Source organism: Melozone crissalis, unplaced genomic scaffold (assembly GCF_028551555.1).
Source record: "Melozone crissalis strain CALT ecotype California unplaced genomic scaffold, PUWL_Pcris_2 ptg000079l_1, whole genome shotgun sequence".
In the NCBI taxonomy this organism is placed as follows: domain Eukaryota; kingdom Metazoa; phylum Chordata; class Aves; order Passeriformes; family Passerellidae; genus Melozone; species Melozone crissalis.
In genome coordinates this window covers 5907638-5929197 of record NW_026535856.1, presented here as the reverse complement: position 1 = coordinate 5929197, position 21560 = coordinate 5907638, and the positions used below count along the sequence as shown (strand labels likewise).

At 53.1% G+C, this 21560-nt stretch overlaps 3 gene segments (V, D, J or C); 1 reads left to right on the top strand and 2 right to left on the bottom strand.

Moving 5' to 3' along the window:
- Positions 1-1347: 1347 nt before the first annotated feature.
- On the top strand, positions 1348-1656 carry LOC128946364 (immunoglobulin heavy variable 3-20-like; the record flags this gene model as incomplete). The annotated part of the segment is given in 1 exon segment: positions 1348-1656. A coding segment is annotated over 1 exon segment (309 nt), but the record flags the coding sequence as incomplete, so codon positions are not given.
- Positions 1657-2034: 378 nt separating this feature from the next.
- Positions 2035-3987, bottom strand: LOC128946362 (Ig heavy chain V region 6.96-like; the record flags this gene model as incomplete). The annotated part of the segment is given in 2 exon segments: positions 2035-2081; positions 3678-3987. Coding segments are annotated over 2 exon segments (357 nt in total), but the record flags the coding sequence as incomplete, so codon positions are not given.
- Positions 3988-6394: 2407 nt separating this feature from the next.
- On the bottom strand, positions 6395-20569 carry LOC128946361 (Ig heavy chain V region 6.96-like; the record flags this gene model as incomplete). The annotated part of the segment is given in 3 exon segments: positions 6395-6462; positions 16096-16407; positions 20548-20569. Coding segments are annotated over 3 exon segments (402 nt in total), but the record flags the coding sequence as incomplete, so codon positions are not given.
- Between the last annotated feature and the right edge of the window lie 991 nt (positions 20570-21560).

The following is a 21560-nucleotide window of genomic DNA, read 5'->3' as shown; positions in this document are numbered from 1 at the left end:
CGCAGGGCTCCGGGCGGCCGTGACCCTGCTGGAGTGCGGGGGGGACCTCCAGGCCCCCGGGGGTTCCCTGCACCTCCTCTGCCAAGGGTCCGGGTTCAGTTTCGGCAGTTTTGCCCTGAACTGGGTCCAATAGAGACCCGGGAAGGCGCTGGAGTGGCTCTCAGGGAGGTAAAGCAATGGTGGCAGCGCCTACTATGCGCCATCAGTCAAGGGCTGGTTCACGATCTCCAGGGACAATGGGCAGAACTCGGTGACGCTGACCATGAACAGCCTCAAGGACGAGGATTCCGGATCCTATTTCTGTGCCAAAAATATTGATAATAATTTCTGCAGTGCTGGTGCTCCTCTTGATCCATCTGATCCCATCATCGGGTCCCCATCCGTCCCCATTTCCCAGACTCTTCCTCCATTCCTGTCGCCCTGTCCCAGCTCTGAACTGGCTCTGCCCCAATCTCAGCTCTTGCCGCCAAATCTCAGCTCTTGGCTCCCATGCTCAATGAAGGTCCCCAAACGTGGGTGCACATGGTCGAGATTTAGGGAAAATGGGCCAGATTTTTTTCCGTGGCTGTGACTCAGTTCCACCACTGCAATTTTGGGACAGAACGGGTCCAGTATGGCAAAAATGGTTGGGATTGGATGGACGAAGGTGAGCTCAGCGTGAAACCGGCCCTGATTTGGGGCCAGGAGCTGAGATCTGGGGCAAGAGCAGGGCAAGGTTGGGACAAAGGGTCAGGAGTGGGATCAGGGTTTGGAGGGAAGGGTCTGGGGCAAGGGGAGAAGGACGAAGCTGAAAGGACAACCAGCAGCAGCATTCCAACCACCAGTGCGTGGTTCTTTGGCAAAGAAATAAACGGCGGAATCCTCGTCCTTGAGGTTGCTCACGGTCGGAGTCACCGAGCTCTGCCCGTTGTCCCTGGAGATCCTGACGCGATCCTTGAACGATGGCGCGAGGTTGGTGCCAGAACCATGGCTCCTGATGCTCCCGACCCACTCCAGCCCCTGCCCGGGTCTCTGTCGGAGCCATTGCAGGGCAACACTCCCGAAACTGAACCCGGACCCTCGGCAGAGGAGGTGCAGGGACCCCCCGGGGGGCTGGATGTGCCCCCCGCACTCCAGCAGGGTCACTACAGCCCGGAGCCCTGTGGGACAAAGGGGAGATGGGGATGAGGCCAAAGCTCAACCCCTGACCCACATCCTGACCCTTGGCCCCACATTGGGATCCTTGGATTTCATCATCCTCCTCCCCAGTGGGTCCCGCCCCTTTTTCCACCTGGGTAAGCCCACTCAGATGCACTGGACCAATCAGGTTTCTCATCCCCATCTCCCCTTTGTCCCGCAGGGCTCCGGGTGGCCGTGACCCTGCTAGAGTGCGGGGGGGACCTCCAGCCCCCCGGGGGGTCCCTGCGCCTCCTCTGCCGAGGGTCCGGCTTCAGTTTCGGCAATTTTGGCATGCACTGGATCCGCCAGAGACCCGGGCAGGGGCTGGAGTGGCTCGCAGGGATCAGTGACAATGGTGGCAGCACCAAGTACGCGCCGTCGGTCAAGGGTCGGTTCAGGATCGCCAGGGAAAACGGGCAGAGCTCGGTGACGCTGACCATGAACAACCTCAAGGACGAGGATTCCGGGTCCTATTTCTGTGCCAAACGTGACAATGGTTATGCTGGTGGTAATGCTGCTGCTGTATTTTCCTTCACTTTTGGTAGTGACCACGAGGGTCGTGAAATTTCTCCAATCCCAGCGATGCTTCCCCCAAGTTGCAGCCCTTCTACAACTTCGACCATTTCCCCCCAAGCTCTGCCATTGTTGCCTGAACTCTGTGCTTTCCTCCAATTTTGCCCATTACTCCCTAATCTCTACCAAGTCCCAGGCCCTGATTGGAGGAGCCCTGAACTGGAGGCCAGGGGTGAAGGTTTGGGGCCAATGGCTGAGACTTGGGGCCGGAGCAGGGGAGGGTTTGGGGTCAGTGCTGACCATTGGGGCACATGGGGACAAAGGGCCAAGGGCTGGGTGAAGAGGTGAGATTTGGGACGAAAATCAGAACTCTTGGGACACAGTGATGGGAGAGGTATCGGAACCAGGACCTGGAGGCCATAACGGGCATCGTCAACATAACCAGCACTAGGAACACAACCAGAGCACGGAGCTTTCCCACAGAAAAAGGATCCGGAATCCTCGTCCTTGAGGTTGTTCATGGTCAGCGTCACCGAGCTCTGCCCGTTGTCCCTGGAGATCCTGAACCGGCCCTGCACCGAATCCGCGTAGTCGGTACTGCCACCTTTGCTGATCTGTGCAATGAATTCCAGCCCCTGCCCGGGTTGCTGTCGATACCAGCCCATCCCAAAACTGCAAAAACTGAACCCGGACCCTCGGCAGAGGAGGCGCAGGGACGCCCCGGGGCGTTGGATGTCCCCCCCGCACTCCAGCAGGGTCACAGCCGCCCGGAGCCCTGTGGGACAAAGGGGAGATGGGGATGAGAAACCTGATTGGTCCAGAAGGGGAAAAGGGGCGTGACTTCCAGGAAAAAAGGGCGGGGCCCGCCTGGGAGGTACAGCAGGATCAGCAGGGCCAGGAGCCAGAGGGAGCTCGAGGCCGTGGCCGGGATGTGCCTGGGTTGGGATCCCGGGGGGTTTTGGGTGTCGTTAACAGTGTATTAACTGTGTAATCAATGCAGAATGCTCAGGATGAGGTATGTAATTAATTAAAGAATTGATTGGGGTTAATTGCAGTTTTCAGGCATGTTGAGATATGGAAAACTCTGGTGGGGTTTTGGGGCTAAACAAGGGGAGTTATGAGAGAAATGGGTGAAGATTTGGGGATGGGCTCTGGGTGGCCGTGACCCTGCTGGAGTCCAGGAGCACCTCCAGCCCCCCGGGTGGTCCCTGCGCCTCCTCTGCCGAGGGTCCGGGTTCAGTTTTTGCAGTTTTTGGATGGGCTGGTATGGACAGAGACCCGGGCAGGGACTGGAGTGGATCGCAGTGATCTGGAGCAGTGGTGCCATCTACTACGCGCCGTCTCTGCAGGGCCGGTTCACGATCTCCAGGGACAACGGGCAGAGCTCGGTGACGCTGACCATGAACAACCTCAAGGACGAGGATTCCGCCACCTATTTCTGTGCCAAATATGCGGTTTGGGCTGTTGCTGTGAATCCTTTTGTCCCCATTCGCATTGCTGTTTCCCCACTTGTCCCCATTTTCCAGATTCTTTCCCCAAACCCCAACCTGTCACCCCATTCCTGTCCCCGTGTCCCAGCTCTGAACTGACTCTGCCCCAAATCTCAGCTCCTGCCCCAAATCAGGGCCGATTTCACCCTGAGCTCGACCTCGTCCCTCTAATCCCAACCATTGCCCCCAGACTTGTCCAGTTTCACCCCAAATCTCCCCTGCGGGCCCCGAGTCACAGCCACTGACCCAAATCTGCCCCTTGGCCTCAGAATGGGAATTTTGGGCCAAATTTGAATTCTTGATCCCTGATCTTAACTTTGGGCCCAAATCCAGACATTTCGGTGACATTTGGGGAACGAGGGTGCTGAGTGTGGCCCAGAGGGGACATTTAGGGCAGAGCCAGAGCAGAGCTGCGACTGAGGGTGAGGAAATGGGGTCAGGTGCTGGGGATTGGGGGAAGGGTCTGGGGAACAGGAAAGAGGCCAAAAGGATAAACTGGAGCAGCACCCCAATTACCGGCACCAGAAAATTTGGCACAGAAATAGGATCCGGAATCCTCATCCTTGAGGTTGTTCATGGTCAGCGTCACCGAGCTCTTCCCGTTGTTCCTGGAGATCCTGAACCGGCCCTTGACCGATGGCGCGTAGTAGGTGGTGCCTCCACCAGTGTTGATCCCTGCGACCCATTCCAGCGCCTGCCCGGGTCTCTGACGGATCCAAAACATGTCAAAACTCCCAAAATTGAACTCAGATGTGCGGCACAGCAACATCAGGGACCCTCCGGGGGGCTGGAGGTGCCCCCCGCACTCCAGCAGGGTCACGGCCGCCCGGAGCCCTGAGGGACAAAGGGGACATGGGGATGAGGGCAAAGCTCAACCCTTCACCCAAACCCTGAAACTTGGCCCCAAAATGGGACCCTTGGAGTTCTTCATCCTGCTCCCAGGTGGGTCCTGTCCCTATTTCCAGCTGGCTTTGCCCACTTTGAGTCCCTTGACGAATCAGGTTTCTCATCCCCATCTCCCCTTTGTCCCGCAGGGCTCCGGGCGGCCGTGACCCTGCTGGAGTGCGGGGGGCACCTCCAGCCCCCCGGGGGGTCCCTGCGCCTCCTCTGCCAAGGGTCCAGGTTCAGTTTCAGCAGTTTTGGGATGGGCTGGTATCGACAGAGACCCGGACAGGGGCTGGAAGCAGTCGCAAGTATCACCAGCAGTGGCAGCGCCTACTATGCAGATTCGGTCAAGGGCCGGTTCAGGATCTCCAGGGACAACGGGCAGAGCTCGGTGACGCTGACCATGAACAACCTCAAGGACGACGATTCCGGATCCTATTTCTGTGCCAAACGTGCTTATGCTGATAATTGGAGTCCTGGTGCTTCTGCTCAGGACGCCCATGCTGGATTCCTCCCCATCTCAGTGTCCCCTCCTGTCCCCAATTCCCAGACCCTTCCCCCAAATCTCAGCCCTTGACCCCATTCTTGACCCTTTGTCCCAGATCTCCCCCATTACCAACACCACCAACCAGGAAGCAAAAACCCCCAAACTGGTTCTGCCCCAAACCCAACTAACTTGGCAACAATACTCCCCCGATTCTTCCCGAAATCCCCACTTTGTGCTCCCAGCCACAGCCACTGAAACGAGTCCTCAACCTTTGTCCCCAAATCGGGACCCTGGGCCTCAAACCCCGACCTGCAGAGCAAAGTTTGGGGCACAAAGAGGAGATTTGGGGTCAGGAGTTGTGGTTTGGGGTCAGCGGGTGAGAATGACGCTGATGAGGTGGGATGAGACAAAAGCTCAACCCCTGACCCAAATCCTGACTCTTGGCACCAAATTGGGACCCTTGGATTTCATCATCCTTCTCCCGTATGGGTCCTGCCCCTTTTTCCAGCAGACCACACCCACTTTGAGCCCACAGCCAATGAGGTTTCTCATCCCCATCTCCCCTTTGTGCCGCAGGGCTCCGGGCGGCCGTGACCCTGCTGGAGTGCGGGGGGGAACTCCAGCCCCCCGGGGGGTCCCTGACGTTGCTCTGCATCGGCTCTGGCTTCACTCTGGCCAATCACGACATGTTCTGGATCCGCCGGAGACCCGGGCAGGGGCTGCAGTTGGTCGCCCACATCACCTACAATGGAGGTTACACCATCTACAGTCCATCGGTGCAGGGCGGGTTCACAATCTCCAGGGACAACGGGCAGAGCTCGGTGACGCTGACCATGAACAACCTCAAGGACGACGATTCCGGATCCTATTTCTGTGCCAGACATCACAAATATTGGGGCGCTGATTTTGTTTTTATTGCCGGTGCTCTCAGCGATCCCATGCCCTTGATGGTCTCTAAATGTCTCCAATCGCCACAGATTCTTCCCCAAAATCCCAACCCTTCTCCTCAAATCTTGGCTATATTCCCCCAATCTCTGCCCCTGTTCCCGCAGCACTGGAGTTTCCCCAATTTTGCCCATTTCACTCAAATCTCCCCCAGCTCCCTGAACTCTGATTGGCTGATTGGGCACAGTCAAAAATGGGAACTCTTGGAGAGCAAGGCCTGAATTGGGGGATGTGTTTGATTGTTTGGGGTCAATGGTTGAGTTTAGGGGCAGGAGCAGGGCAGGGTTTGGGGTCAGTGCTGACCATTGGGGCAAATGGGGGAGATTTGGGACAAAGGGTCAAGGGCTGAGGTTTGGGGGAAGAGTCTGGGGTTGGGGACAGGGGGGGCTCAGACAGGGGTGGTGCCACCACCGGAATGGTCAATATAAGCAGCAGCATTACCACCAGCACCACTCTCTTTGGCACAGAAATAGGTGGCGGAATCCTCGTCCTTAAGGTTGTTCATGGTCAGCATCACCGAGCTCTGCCCGTTGTCCCTGGAGATCGTGAACCGGCCCTTGACGGATGGTGCGTACCTGGTGCTGCCACCACTGCTGGTGATACTTGCAAGCCATTCCAGTGCCTTTGTTGGTCTCTGTCGATACCAGCCCACGCCAAAACGGCCAAAATCGAACCCGGACCCTCGTCAGAGGAGGCGCAGGGACCCCCCAGGGGGCTGGAGGTCCCCCCCGCACTCCAGCAGGGTCACGGCCGCCCGGAGCCCTGCGGGACAAAGGGGAGATGGGGATGAGGCCAAAGCTCAACCCTTGACCAAAATCCTTACTCTGGGCCCCAAACTGGGACCCTTGGAGTTCATCATCCACCTCCCAGCAGGTCCCATCACGTTTTCCAGCAGACCACATGCACTATGAGACATTCAAGCGATCAGGTTTTTCATTTCCATCACCTCCCCTTTGTCCCGCAGGGCTCCGAGCGGCCGTGACCCTGGTGGAGTGTGGGGAGGACCTCCAGCCCCCCGGGGGTTCCCTGCACCTCCTCTGCCGAGGGTCTGGGTTCAGTTTCGGGAGTGTTGCCATGAACTGGGTCCGCCAGAGACCTGGGCAGGGGCTGGAGTGGCTCGCAGGAATCTACAAGGATGGTTCCAGCACCTACTACGCGCCATCGGTGCAGGGCCGGTTCACGATCTCCAGGGACAACGGGCAGAGCTCGGTGACGCTGACCATGAACAACCTCAAGGACGAGGATTCCGGATCCTATTTCTGTGCCAAGGCTGCTTATAATGGTTACCAAAATCAGGCTGCTGCTTATCATTTGATCCCGTCTCCGTCCCTGTGTCCCCCCCTGTCCCCGTTCCCCAGACCCTTCCCCCAATCCCCAACCCCAGACCCCATTCCTGTCCCCGTGTCCCAGCTCTGATCTGGCTCTGCCCCAAATCTCCCCCATTTTCCCCCAAATTCTTTACTCTCGGACCCACATCTTGACTCTATGAAATTTTTGTGCCAAACCCTCAGGATTCGGTGCCCCCAGTGCGGGTTTGGGGCCAGGGGTGCAGATTTGGGGCTGCCCCAGAGGGATTTTCAGGCCCGTGGTCACAATGGAAGGGAGCGGAAATCTGGGGTGAATGGCTGAGGTTTGGGGGATGGTTCTGGGCAAACAGCCCCAGGGTGAGGTGAAGGGCGAGATTTGGGGGAAATGGGAAAAATTGGGGGAAAGTCCAGACTTGGGTCAGCAGGGGTGGAGTTTGGGGGAAAATGGTGAAGTTTTGTGTGGAGGATTTTATTAAGAGTTGGTTAGTGAGAAAAGCCATACTGACATAATGCCACTGGTTAAGCTGAAAGAGGGAGATCAGCAGTCTCTGATTCAGTGACTGCTGACAAGCAAGAATGCCGGATGGCCTTGCTGCAACATGAGGAAAGGGAGGTGAGATTAGTCCTGAATATCTGCAGAATGTAACAGAAGAATAAGCACAAGAATGTAGAAGTAGGTGTAGTTGTTGATACGTAACTAACCAATCCTGAGCTCAACTTTTGCAATATGTATGAAGCTTATTAAGAACTGTATTTAACCCGCAGTATTCGATCAATAAATTGGACTTGGATGAACCAACTGGTGTCTGGGTCTCCTTCCTCCGACAAATGCTGGAGAATGCGGGCAAAGGCAGCACTCTGAACGTTCGCTCTCTTGGATTATAAAGTCGCCACGGTCGGGGAAGTTGGGTGAGAGTCCTTGCAGCCGGGACGGTGCCGGATTTTAAAAGCACCCTTGAGGATTACAAAAGGTATCTCAAGTCTCTACGTGTCGCAGGAGCCTGGAAGGGCTGCAACAGCACGCGCTGATATATAGGTATGGATAGGCAAACGACATACGATTCCTTCTCCTCATATTTAGAAAGGCGAGGAGTAAAAGGGATAGATTTAAAAAAGGAATTACCAGGGTTATTAGCTTATGGTCATTCTAAAGGAATTTTTGCTAACCCACATACAGTTCATGAGATAGCAGAGTGGAAAAAGTTTGGGGATATCCTGTGGGATGCAGTGTTAGATGATGATAAGTCAGCAAAGAAATTTGGCAAGTTATGGCGGGTGGTGTATAATACGTTACTTCAGCAGGTCTCTGAGAGAAAGGCAGCAGAAAGGGCGACAGAAGCTCATAAGAGGAATATAGGGTATGGTCGTGAGGATGATCCCCTGGCACCTTCTGTAACTCAGATACTTATGCTTAAGGGTCCCCAGCAAAATGGTGTGGAAAATTTTCCCTTAGATACAGTGGAACCATCTGCACCCTTCCTGTCAGAGGGGGAGGTCGAGTTGGATGGTGGAGGTAAGAGCAAGCCAGCTTTGCCTCCGCCGCCAGCTTCAGGCGAGTTGGATGGTGGAGGTAAGAGCAAGCCAGCTTTGCCTCCGCCGCCAGCTTCAGGCGGGTCGGATGGTTAAAGTGGGAGCAAGCCAGCTTCGCCGCCGCCGCCACCTTTGCCTCCGCCGCTTCCCCCGAGCGGGCCGGCTCCCGGGGGGCCACTTCCCCCGCGCGAGTCGTCTCCGGTTTCACTGTCAGCTCCAGCAGCGGGGGGGGCCGCTTGCCCCACGCGAGCCCGCCTCAGCAGGGGGGCCGCTTCCCCCGCGCGAGTCAGCTCCTGCTCCACCGCCTTCCCCGTGCGAGAACTCGGTGTCTGTACCGAAGTGCCAGCAGCATAGCACCCTTAAAGGGCCAGATCCTATCCCGGGGGCACACAGTGACCTATGGGGGGAGATGGCTAAACAGAGGAGGGAAGCTTGGGCTGCTGTGGCAAAAGAAGTAATGCAGATGGGGGATGGCGAGGCGGTGGAAGTAGCTTCTAATCTTGCATGTCCGGTTACATACACACCACAGTATGATGCACAGGGGAACCTTACACATAATATAGCGGAATATACTCCCTTAGATTGGAAGTTGTTAGCCCAGTTACGTTCTACGGTTAGTCAGTTTGGAGTAAAAAAGTGAACCTGTTAGGCAAATGCAAGAGTGTTAGCTACTTTAGGGGCAAATTGGACTATTGAGGAAGCATTAGAGCGAATGGCATTAATGCCAACAGCTTCACAGGCATTTCTAGCAGAAACTTTAAAGGAATTAGGATTAGGGTTACAAAAGCAAGCAGAGTCTACTCAAAATCAGGTGTTAGCTGCTCAGAATCAGGTGTTAGCTGCTCTTGCTCCTCTCCGAAGCGGCTCACTGGCGGACACGCAGAGCTCGAGACCATTCATCAAGTGTTACCGATGCGGCAATGAGGGACATACGCGCCCAGACACAAGAACCGCCGTGACATCGGAGACATCAGCTGCTGCCGTAACATCACTGTCACCTCCTGTCTGCAACCAGCCACAGCAGGGAGCCTCGGCTTGGACTTATCAGCAGCAGTAGACGTCACACTAATGACGAACCGGCCTGAGAGGATACAAACTGGAGTAAAGGGTCCTCTTATATTAAATGGATAAAGATGTGGAGCATTGTTATTAGGACGTTCTTCAATAACTATGCTGGGATTATTTGTATTGCCTGGTGTTATCGATGCGGATTATACAGGGGAAATACAAATTATGGTTTACACCCTTAATCCTCCTATTAGAATAACAAAAGGACAACGCATTGCACAATTAATACCACTATCACAAATGACATCTGGTATACCATCATTTACTGGACAAACGCGGGATGAAAAGGGTTTTGGCTCTACTGGTGTTACACTTTTAACTGTGGATTTACAAAATAGACCAAAACAAAAAGTGGAAATTACCCATGGGCATCAAAGCATAACCCTTTATGGATTATTGGATACAGGAGCTATTACTGCTTTTACAGATGCAGGAAAGAAATCAAGGCGTGCTGCTGTCACCTGGCAAGAAAAAGGACAATGGAAGCATCAACTTCTTACAGCAGATCCTGCAGATAGCTTACAAACTTTGGAATTGTTGGCAGTAGTATGGGCAGTGTCCAACTTACAGGAGCCTTTAAATGTGGTCACAGACTCTATGGATGTTGCCGGAGTAGCCAGACGAATAGAGGAAGCAGCAATTAAGGAAGTGAATAATAAACGATTGTATGAGCTATTGATACAATTAAGGAAAGCTTTACGAGAAAGAAATGCAGCGTATTCTGTGATTCATATTAAGAGCCATAAATGGTCTGAAGGTTTAGGAGAAGGGAATGAACGTGCAGATAAATTGGTTACCTTACCCATTGATAACTCTTGTCCTATTGATAAGCATACATTGGCCAGAGAAGCACATAGTAAATATCATCAAAATGCAAAAGGATTAGCAAAGCACTTTGAGCTGTTTGTCAGAAGCTAAGGCTATTGTTAGAGCATGTCCAACATGTAGTTATCATAATGGTGGAATAGGTTTAGGCATTGGAGTTAATCCTCGAGGTTTGGAAATAAATGAGAAATGGCAAATGGATGTTACACATATCGCTAGATTTGGTAAAGTTAAGTGTGTGCATGTCACTATAGATACATATAGTCATTACATATGGGCTACGGCTTAGGCCGGGGAAAAAGCTACACATGTTATCAGGCACCTGTTAAGTTGTTTTGCTGTCATGGGAGTCCCAAAGAGTATCAAAACGGATAATGGTCGAGCTTATGTGAGTGCTAGGGTCCAGAAATTCTTGAATCAGTGGTCTGTTAAGCATGTGACAGGTATTCCACACTCTCCTACTGGATAGGCAATAGTGGAAAGAGCAAATGGTACCCTTAAGCAGTATATTGAAAAGCATCAAGATATAAAGGACCCACAATCATGTTTGGCTAAGGTTCTGTATGTGATCAATCATTTATGTATTTTTGGGGAAGGCGATATCCCTCCTGCAATTAAACATCATCCGAGGTCAGGTCAGGAAATTAAAACTCGACTACAGGATTATGGGAAAAACCTGCAAAAGTATTATACTGGGGTCAGGGATATCTCTGTGTTTCCTCACCTACAGGACCTTTGTGGGTGCCTGCTAAGTGGACTAAACCTGTTTTTGATGCAGCCTCTGGTGGACTGCCTCACGGAGGAGGACAAGGAGCTACTGGGGAAGAAACTGTTTCTAGTCCTACGACCACTACTGTTATAGTTGAAGGGACACTCGAAAGTGTTGGACAGAGCACTGACACGTCACTATCGGACGGCCCAGGAGCTGATTGGTTTTATTGACTCATTATCAACTTTTCGTTTAACAAATCCAGCAAAGGAACATTGCCTTGACTGTTATGATCCACATTGTGCTGCCTGGATAGCCCTACGTTGTGGGGGTTGTGATAGAACTTTTTGGATAGAACAATCATTATTATGGGATTTGTGGTGCCACACTTGTGAGCATGAGCACACATGGGGTAAAAACTGGCAAGATGAATTAAGGAGACAAACGGGGCTAAATGCATATGTAGCTTTAAATCTTTATGAGTCTCCTGAACAGAAAATTCTTGCTTATTATCGTTGGGAAGTACAATGTGTTGTAAGTAGAATTAAGGTTCAAAGTAAATCACGTATAATTTCTGTAAGGTGTAGAAAATTAGTACCTTTAACACAACATTCTATTGTAGGGCCCTTCAGGGGGAATCCTGAAAGAGCATTGCATCATTGCATTGAAAAATTACAAAAATTAAGTTTGAAAGTGACGGGACCAGTGAAATTAGGAGCAGCAAAACTGAAAACAGATAAGAAAAAGAAGGTAAGATGGGGAACAACCTCATCTAAATAAGGCTATTAGTGATTGCTAATTAGTTTTCTATGATTAGGGCAATTTCACATCTATGGGACCCTGCCTTGTGAGATGCTCTAGCTCCATGGGACCCTGCTTCGTGGCATGCTATAGGTGTTGAAGAACAAGAACAGCGATTACGAGATGAGATACATTTTGTATTAAAGAAGGAGCTTGAATTGGTAGCCGTATATAGTAAGAAAGCTGAAGAGGCTTTGCAATCACCACCATTGAACTGGTTGGATTGGATCACACAGACAAATTTTAATACTGATCCTTTCCTATATACACTTCCTTGTTATGTTTGCAAAAAGGATAATGATAAGTGCTATGCTTGGGTAGCTTTGCATTGTGCTGATTGCAATAAGGTTTACTGGTATTCACAGAGGACAGTAGGAATTTTATGGTGTCACCCTTGTTTTGGGAAGTGGATTCGATATTCTTCCTGGTATAGAGCTCTTGAGCAAAGTACTGGTCTACCAGGAAGGTCAGGATTACAACTTTATGAGAGTGCAGAACAAGTGGCCATAGCATATATAAGGTGGAAATTACAGCAAGTACTTAGAGAGCTTGAAATTACTACATCCTCACGCATCATAGCAGCTCGCTGTAAAGCTAATTTGCTTTTAAACTTACCTCACGCTATACCTGTAAGCAAAGATGCTGATTTGGAATTAGATCAGTGTATTCAGAAATTGACTCAGCCTCACAATAGACATTCTAACAAACCAGGGAAAAGACAACGAAGAAAGGAAAAACAGAGAAAGCAGAAAGAAGAATGAAGTTTGTTTTTATACTGCTCAATGCTGTAGTAAGTGAAGCGATAGGGATAACACGTTTCAGTCAGCCAAGAGAAAATCTATGGGTAACACTTGCTAAACAGATTAACCAATCATCGCTTTGTCTTAGTCTTGGAGGAATTACTAACCCATTTCGAACATGCCTGGTAGGACTTCCGGTGTGGTCTCCAGGAGAATTTTGTGGTTTGATAAATAATCGAACCTTATGTATGTCTAACATGTCAAACATCACATTGCCAGTGCAGCAAGGGTATACTGCAGGTCAGAGTGATGGCTATCGCCAATGCTTACTAATCCAATCACTTAACACTTCTTTGCATTCTCCTCCTGAGGAACTGGATCTTTTTGGAAGTGCAAATGCCAGTATGCCTAACACTACAGCTGGAGGATAGTTTAGTTTCAAACCCTTGGATGTTCAAAATTTAAATCAACCTAAAGACACATGGGCCACCTTAGATTCATCCCTGAATTTGAGTGAATTCTCTCCACAGTATTACAGTCAATGTAACAGTACAAAAATCACGGCACCAATGAAATTACCTACAGGAATATTTTTAATTTGTGGAGACAGGGCGTGGAATGGTGTACCAGCTAAGCCACAGGGTGGACCCTGTTATTTGGGAAAATTGTCCTTGTTTCACCCTAATGTATCCTTGCTAATGCAGCTCAGTCAAACATCAAACAGGAAAAAGCGTAGTATACATGACTTGGACTCCAGCCAGATAGGAGATCCAAAGTTTTGGGGTACATTCAAACAAGTAGTAGTTTCCACTATATTGCCAGGAGGATCTGCCAATAAGGCTATGAATTTAGCAAAGCAGTTAGGGTGCTGGACAAGAAATGAGCTAAACAAGACATCCCAAATTCTAGACATGTTAACTGCAGATGTGCAGAGTGTTAACCATGCTGTCTTACAAAATAGAGCTGCTGTAGATTTTTTGCTCTTAGCACAAGGGCATGGATGTGAAGAATTTGAGGGAATGTGTTGCATGAATTTGTCTGATCATTCGGTGTCCATTCACACTAAGATAAAAGAACTACAACAGGGACTTCACAATCTCAAAGAAGAAGAAGGTTTAGGAATTGACGAATGGCTTAAAAACTTAGGACTTGGGCCATGGCTGAGGAACCCTGTGATCTATGCTATAGGACTACTGGGTGTAGTTTTACTGTTTTTGCTTATTTTGCCTTGTGTCTTTAATTGTATTCAAAACATGGTCAGTCGTATGATAGCAAAAATGCAGACTAGTCTTCTTGCTCAAGAAGAAAACGGGGGAAATGTGGAGGATTTTATTAAGAGTTGGTTAGTGAGAAAAGCCATACTGACATAATGCCACTGGTTAAGCTGAAAGAGGGAGATCAGCAGTCTCTGATTCAGTGACTGCTGACAAGCAAGAATGCCGGATGGCCTTGCTGCAACATGAGGAAAGGGAGGTGAGATTAGTCCTGAATATCTGCAGAATGTAACAGAAGAATAAGCACAAGAATGTAGAAGTAGGTGTAGTTGTTGATACGTAACTAACCAATCCTGAGCTCAACTTTTGCAATATGTATGAAGCTTATTAAGAACTATATTTAACCCGCCGTATTCGATCAATAAATTGGACTTGGATGAACACACTGGTGTCTGGGTCTCCTTCCACCGACAGTTTTGAGGTGAAGGGCTGGGATTTGGGGGAAGGATTGCCAGGATTGCGGAAATTTGGAAACCACCATGGTCACTACCAGGATTGATGCCAAAACCAGCAGCATTACCATTGCCAGCGTAATCACTGGAACGTTTGGCACAGAGATAGGATCCAGAATCCTCGACCTTGAGGTTGTTCATTGTCAGGGTCACCGAGCTCTGCCCGTTGTCCCTGGAGATCGTGAACCGGCCCTTGACCGACTTTGAGCAGGTGATGGTGCCACCACTGTATATGTATGCCACCAATTGCAGTCCCTGCCCCGGTCTCTGGCAAACGCAGAACATTCCAAAAGTCCCAAAATTGAACCCAGATGCGTGGCACAGCAACGTCAGGGACCCCCCGGGGGGCTGGAGGTCCCCCCTGCACTCCAGCAGGGTCACGGTCGCCTGGAGCCCTGCGGGACAAAGGGGATTCGAAAAGCTCAACCCTTGACCCAAATCCTGACTCTTGGTCCCACATTGGGTCCCTTGGAGTTCATCATCCTCCTCCCAGGTTTGTCCAGTCCCTTTTTCCAGCTGGCCACACCTGCTTTGAGGCCCTCAACCAATGAGGTTTCTCATCCCCATCTCCCCTTTGTCCCGCAGGGCTCCGGACAGCCGTGACCCTGCTGGAGTGTGGGGGGGAACTCCAGCCCCTCGGGGGTTCCCTGCGCCTCCTCTGCCGAGGGTCCGGGTTCGATTTTGGCAATTTTGGGATGGGCTGGATACGGCAGAGACCCAGGCAGGGGCTGGAGTTTGTCGCGAGTGTCACCAGTGATGGCGCCACTCCCAGATACGCGCCGTCATTCAAGGGCCGGTTCACGATCTCCACAGACAACGGGCAGAGCACGGTGATGCTGACCATGAACAACCTCAAGGACGAGGATTCCGCTGTTTATTTCTGTGTCAAACTCTGCAATGGTTGCGCTGGCAATGCTATTGACGCCGGTTTTGGCGTCACGTCTGGTAGTGACCATGATGGTCAAAAAATGTTTCCAATCCCAGAGATACTCCCCCAAAATCCCAGCCGGGTTTCTAAAATCTTGGCCATTTCCCCCAAAGTCCACCATCACTTCCCCAATTCCCAATTTCCCCCCAATTTTGCCCATTCCTCCCCAATCTCCCCCAGTTCCTCTCCTTCCCAGTGCGGAACGGGGATCGCTCCAGGGCCCTTTGCACACAAAGCTTTTTGTGCAGCCGGTGCTCTGCCGCAGCACCCCGAGGCTGAGCTGCCCTCTGCCAAACACAGATGTTCACAATGACCAAAACCAGGAACTTTCTGTTTCCTTTACTTCCCCGGCCGGGCCCCGGCAGCTGCCGGGGAGGAAGTGGGGGGAGGCTGCGGAGCCCCAAAATCGCGGCGTCTGCTCCTCTCTCCCTCCCTGCCTCGCTCCCACCTGGGGCTTCACTTCTCCCCCAGCGGTCTTGGTGTCTGGGGCCTGCTCCTTGGGGCTGGGCTGGAATCCTCTCTGGGAGCTCAGGACATGGCGACGATGCTGATGGTGGCCCCAAACCCCCATCCCTGGTTCCCCAAATGTCCCAAAATCCCCAAATCCTGCCCCAAATCCCAACCCTTGATCCCCTTCTTGACCTTCACCTTGTGTCTACCATCTTTGCCCCAACTTCCGACTTTCTCCTAATTATTCCCATTTCACACAAATCTCCCCCAGCTCCTGGGCCCTTATTGGAGGAGCCTTAGCTGGAGCCCAGGGGTGAAGGTTTGGGGCAATTGGTTGAGTTTTGGGGCAGGAGCAGGGGAGGGTTTGGGGTCAGTGCTGACCATTGGTGCAAATGTGGGAGATTTGGGACAAAGGGTCAAGGGCTGGGGTTTGGGGGGAGGGTCTGGGATTGGAGACGGGGGGGACACTGAGAGGGGGGTGGATCCACAACTGTCATCTTCACTATAAGCACCAGGACTACAACAACCACTACCAGCATATTTGGCACAGAAATAGGTGGCGGAATCCTCGTCCTTGAAGTTGATCATGGTTAGCGTCACCGAGCTCTGCCCGTTGTCCCTGGAGATCGTGAACCGGCCCTTGACCGATGGCGCGTACGCGGTGTAAGCACCATTGCTGGTGATCCCTGCGAGCCATTGTAGCCCCTGCCCGGGTCTCTGGCGCACCCAGTGCATCCCAAAACCTCCAAAATCGAACCCGGATGCTCGGCAGAGGAGGCGCAGGGACGCCCCGGGGGTCTGGAGGTCCCCCCCGCACTCCAGCAGGGTCACGGCCGCCCGGAGCCCTGCGGGAAAAAGGGGAGATGGGGATGAGAAACCTGAGTGGTGAAGAGTGCCCAAGTTGGCATTGCATGATTGAAAAAGGGGTGGGACCCCTGTAGGCGGAGGATGATGAATTCCAAGGTTCCCAATTTGGGGCCAAGTTTCAGGGTTTGGGTCAAGGGTTGAGCTTTGGCCTCATCCCCATCTCTCCTTTGTCCCGCAGGGCTCCGGGCGGCCGTGACCCCGCTGGAGTGCGGAGAGACCTCCAGCCGCCCCGGGGGGTCCCTGTGCCTCCTCTGCTGAGGGTCCAGGTTCAGTTTTGGACAATATGGGATGGGTTGGTATCGACAGAGACCCGGGCAGGCACTGGAATACGTCGCGAATGTCAACAACAATGTTGGTTACCTCGAGTACGCGCCATCGTTCAAGGGCGTGTTCACGATCTCCAGGGACAACGGGCAGAGCTCGCTGACGCTGACCATGAACAACCTCAAGGACGACAATTCCACCACCTATTTCTGTGCCAAATCTCCTGGTACTGGTGGTGCTGGTACTAATTATATTTAGAATGCCGGTGATGGCCCCATCACCTGACACTGGGCTCACAGACATCCCAAAAACTCCTACTTTCTTCCATCAAATCTTTGCCCTTGTCTCTAAACCGTGACAGTTTTCCCGAATCTCCACCATCATTGTCTCACCTCTCACATTTCTCTTGCAGCTTTAGGCAATTGACCCAAATCTCAACTGTTCATGCCTAAAACTCTGCCCTTTGGTCCCCAGATCTCAGTGGGGTTCACTTGTGACCATTGGCCCCAAACTCAGCTGGTTCTGCCCCAAATCTGAGCTCCTGGACCCAAACCTCAGTTCTTGGCTCCAAGTCTTAACCGAGGTCCCCAAACCTGGGTGCAAATGGTCGAGATTTGAGGAAAATGGGCCAGACTTGGGTTGGTGGGGGTCAGGGATGGGGTCAAGGTTTGCAGGGAATGGTCTGGGGAATGGGGACAGGTGGGGACCTGGGGATGGGCACGGGTCAATAGATTCAAGGGCACAAGCAGCAATGTTAGTGCTGGACTCCTTGGCGCAGAAATAGGATCCGGAATCCTCGTCCCTGAGGTTGTTCTCAGTCAGGGACATGGAGCTCTGCCCGTTGTCCCTGGAGATCCTGACCCGGCCCCACAGTGACGGTGCGTAGTAGGTGCCACCATAGCTGTCGATAGCGGCCACCCACTGCAGCCCCTGCCCGGGGCTCTGGCGGATCCAGTGCAGATCAGAACCACCGAAATGGAACCCGGACCCTTGGCAGAGGGGGCGCAGGGACCCCCCGGGTGGCTGGAGGTCCCCCCCACACTCCAGCAGGGTCACGGCCACCCGGAGCCCTGCGGGACAAAGGGGAGATGGGGATGAGGGCAAAGCTCAACCCTTGACCCACATCCTGACCCTTGCCCAAAAATTGGGACCCTTGGAGTTCATCATCCTCCTCCCAGGAGGGTCTTATAACTTTTTCTAACAGGCCACACCCACTATGAGGCCCTTGACCAATCAGGTTTCTCATCCGCATCTCCCGTTTGTCCCACAGGGCTCCGGGAGGCCGTGACCCTGCTGGAGTGCAGGGGGGACCTCCAGCTCCACAGGGGGTCCCTGCGCCTCCTCTGCCGAGGGTCTGGGTTAAGTTTCAGCAGTTTTGCCCTGAACTGGGTCTGACAGAGACCCGGGCAGGCGCCAGAATTCATCGCGTGGATCAGGAGCGATGGTTCCAGCACCAGGTACGCGCCATCAGTCAAGGGCCGGGTCACGATCTGCATGGACAATGGGCAGAGCTCGGTGACACTGACCAGGAACAACCTCAAGGACGAGGATTCCGGATCCTATTTCTGCGCCGAAGTTGCTGGTGCTGCTTGGGATGCTGCTACTTATATTGACCGTGCCGGTGGTGGCAGCGCCCCAAGGCCTGAGACTCTCTTGTCCCCAAATCTCAGAACCTTTACCCAAATCTCAGCCCTTGACTCCATTCTTGACCCATTTGCCCAGATCTGCCCCATTTCCACCAAAGACCCCAAACCCCCAAACTGGTTCTGCCCCAAACCTTCCTGCTTTGGCCCCAAAACTCGCCCAATTCTGGCCCAAATTCCCACTCTGGGTTCCCAGCCACAGCCGCTGACCCAAACCTCACCCGCTGCCCCCAAATCTCAGCCCTCGGGGTACTTTTGGGGGTCGAGGATGAGATTTGGGGCTGAGAGTTGAGTTTGGGGCCAGACCCAGGGCAGGGTTTGGGGGCAATGGGCAGCGCTGGGGCAAAGGGGGCGGGGCTTGGACAAAGGATCAGGGGTGGGACAGGGGGGTTTGGGGAAGGGTCTGGGGACAGCTGGGGACAGCTTGGGGCTCAGAGATGGAGCTGGCACCACCAATGCCATCGTCACCAAATGCAGAACTTGGATTATATTCATTAAAACATTTGGCACAGAAATAGGATCCGGAATCCGCGTCCTTGAGGTTGTTCATGGTCAGCGTCACCAAGCTCTGCCCGTTGTCCCTGGAGATCGTGAACCGGCCCTTGACTGATTCCGCGTAGTTGATCCTGCCACTGCTCCAGATCTCAGCAAGGAATTCCAGCCCCTGCCCGGGTCTCTGTCGATACCAGCCAATCCCAAAACTCCCAAAACTGAACCCGGATCCTCGGCAGAGGAGGTGCAGGGACCCCCCGGGGGGCGGGAATTCCTCCCCGCACTCCAGCAGGGTCACTGCCGCCCGGAGCGCTGCGGAACAAAGGGGAGATGGGGATGAGGCCAAAGCTCAACATTGACCCAAATCCTGAGTCTTGGCCACAAATTGGGACCCTTGGAGTTCATCATCCTCTTCCCAGGTGCGTTCCATCCCTTTTTCCAGTTTGCCACACCCGCTTTGCGGCGCTGAACCAATCAGGTTCCTCATCCCCATCTCCCCTTTGTCTCTCAGGGCTCCGGGCGGCCGTGACCCTGCTGGAGTGTGGGGGGGACCTCCAGCCCCCCGGGGGGTCCCTGCGCCTCCTCTGCCGAGGGTCCGGGTTCAGTTTCGGGAGTTTCAACATGGGCTGGATGCGTCACAGACCTGGGAAGGGGCTGGAATTCGTGGCAGGAATCAGCAACAACGGTGGCAACATTGGCTACACTCCAGCGGTCAAGGGCCGGTTCATGATCTCCAGGGACAACGGGCAGATCTCGGTGACGCTGACCATGAACAACCTCAAGGACGAGGATTCCGCCACCTATTTCTGTGCCAAATGTTACAGCGGTGGTTATGCTTACCCTGCTTATGCTTCTGGTATTGATGATGTCCGAAACCCTCCCCTCTCTATTTTCAAATATCACAGAATTCTCTGATCCTTCCCCCAAACCTCAGCCCTTTTTATCAAATCTCCACCGGTCTTCCCCAAACTCTGCTCCTGCTGCCCCAACTCTCAACGTTCCCCGAAATTTGCCCATTTCACCCAAATATCCTCCAGCTCCTGGGGTCCTCACTGGGAGGAGGCGAATTGGAAGTCGCGGGCGAAGTTTTGGGCCCAATGATTGAGTTTTGGGGCAGAACCAGTTAGGGTTGGGGAAGGTGCTGACCATGGGTGAAAATGGAGGAGATTTGGGACAAAGGGTCAAGGGCTGAGGTTTGGGAGTAAGGGTCTGGTGTTTGGGACAGGGGGGGGCACTCAAAGATGGGGACTCAGAACAAACCACCATGACCAACATCATCACAATCAATATCGTCACCAGCAGCAGTGTCGCAACAATCATCCCCATCCTTGGCACAGAAATAAACGGCGGAATCCTCGTCCTTGAGGTTGTTCGTGGTCAGCGTCATCAGACTCTGCCCGTTGTCCCTGGCGATCGTGAACCGGCCCTTGACTGAAACCGCGTACCAGGTGCTGCCACCGCTGCGGATGTAGGCGACGAATTCCAGCCCCTGCCCCGGTCTCTGTTGGACCCAGCTCATGGCAACACTCCCGAAACTGAACCCGGACCCTCGGCACAGCAACGTCAGGGATCCCCGGGGGGCTGGAGGTCCCCCCCGCACTCCAGCAGGGTCACGGCCGCCCGGAGCCCTGCGGGACAAAGGGGAGATGGGGATGGGAAACCTGATTGGTCCAGAAGGGGAAAAGGGGCGTGACTTCCAGGCAAAAGGGGCGGGGCCACCTGGGAGGGGCACCAGGATCAGCAGGGCCAGGAGCCGGAGGGAGCTCGAGGCCAAGACCGGGATGTGCCCAGGTTGGGATCCCAGGGGGAATTGGGGGTCGTTAACAGTGTATTAACTGTGTAATCAATGCAGAATGCTCAGGATGAGGTGTCTAAGTAATTAAAGAATGGATTGGGGTTTATTGCAGGATTTGAGACATGTTGAGATATGGAAAACTCTGGTAGGGTTTTGGGGCTAAACAAGGGGAGTTATGAGAGAAATGGGTGAAGGTTTGGGGATGGGCTCTGGGCGGCGGTGACCCTGCTGGAGTGTGGGGGGGTCCCTGCCACCCGGGGGGTCCCTGCGCCTCCTCTGCCGCACCTCTGGGTTTGATTTCGAAAAATTTGCAATGCTGTGGATCCGCCAGAGACCCGGGCAGGGGCTGGAATGGGTGGCGGGGATCAGCAGAAGAAGTGGAAGCATCTTTTACACGGACTCGGTCAAGGGCCGGTTCACATTGCCGAGTGACAACGGGCAGAGCTCGCTGACGCTGACCATGAACAACCTCAAGGACGAGGATTCCGGATGCGATTTCTGTGCCAAAAGGAGTGGTGATACTTGTTGTGCAGCTGCTGCTGCTCCTGATCAAACTGATGCAATCACTGGGTCCCTGTCTGCATCCCCGTTCCCAGACCCTTCCCCAAATCCCAACCCCTGACCCCATTCCTGTCCCTCTGTCCCAGCCCTGCTCTGGCTCTGCCCCAAATGTCCCCTCTGGGCCACACTCAGTGCCCTCGTTCCTCAAATGTCACCGAAATGTCAGGATTTGGCCCAAAGTTAAGATCAGGGATCTTAAGAATTCAAATTTGGCTTAAAATTCCTGATCTGAGGCCAATGGCGCAGATTTGGGTCGGTGGCTGTGACTTTGTGTCCACAGGGGAGATTTGGGGTGAAACTGGACAAGTCTGGGGGCAGTGGTTGGGATTGGAGGGACGAGGCTGAGCTCAGGGTGAAACTGGCCCTGATTTGGGGC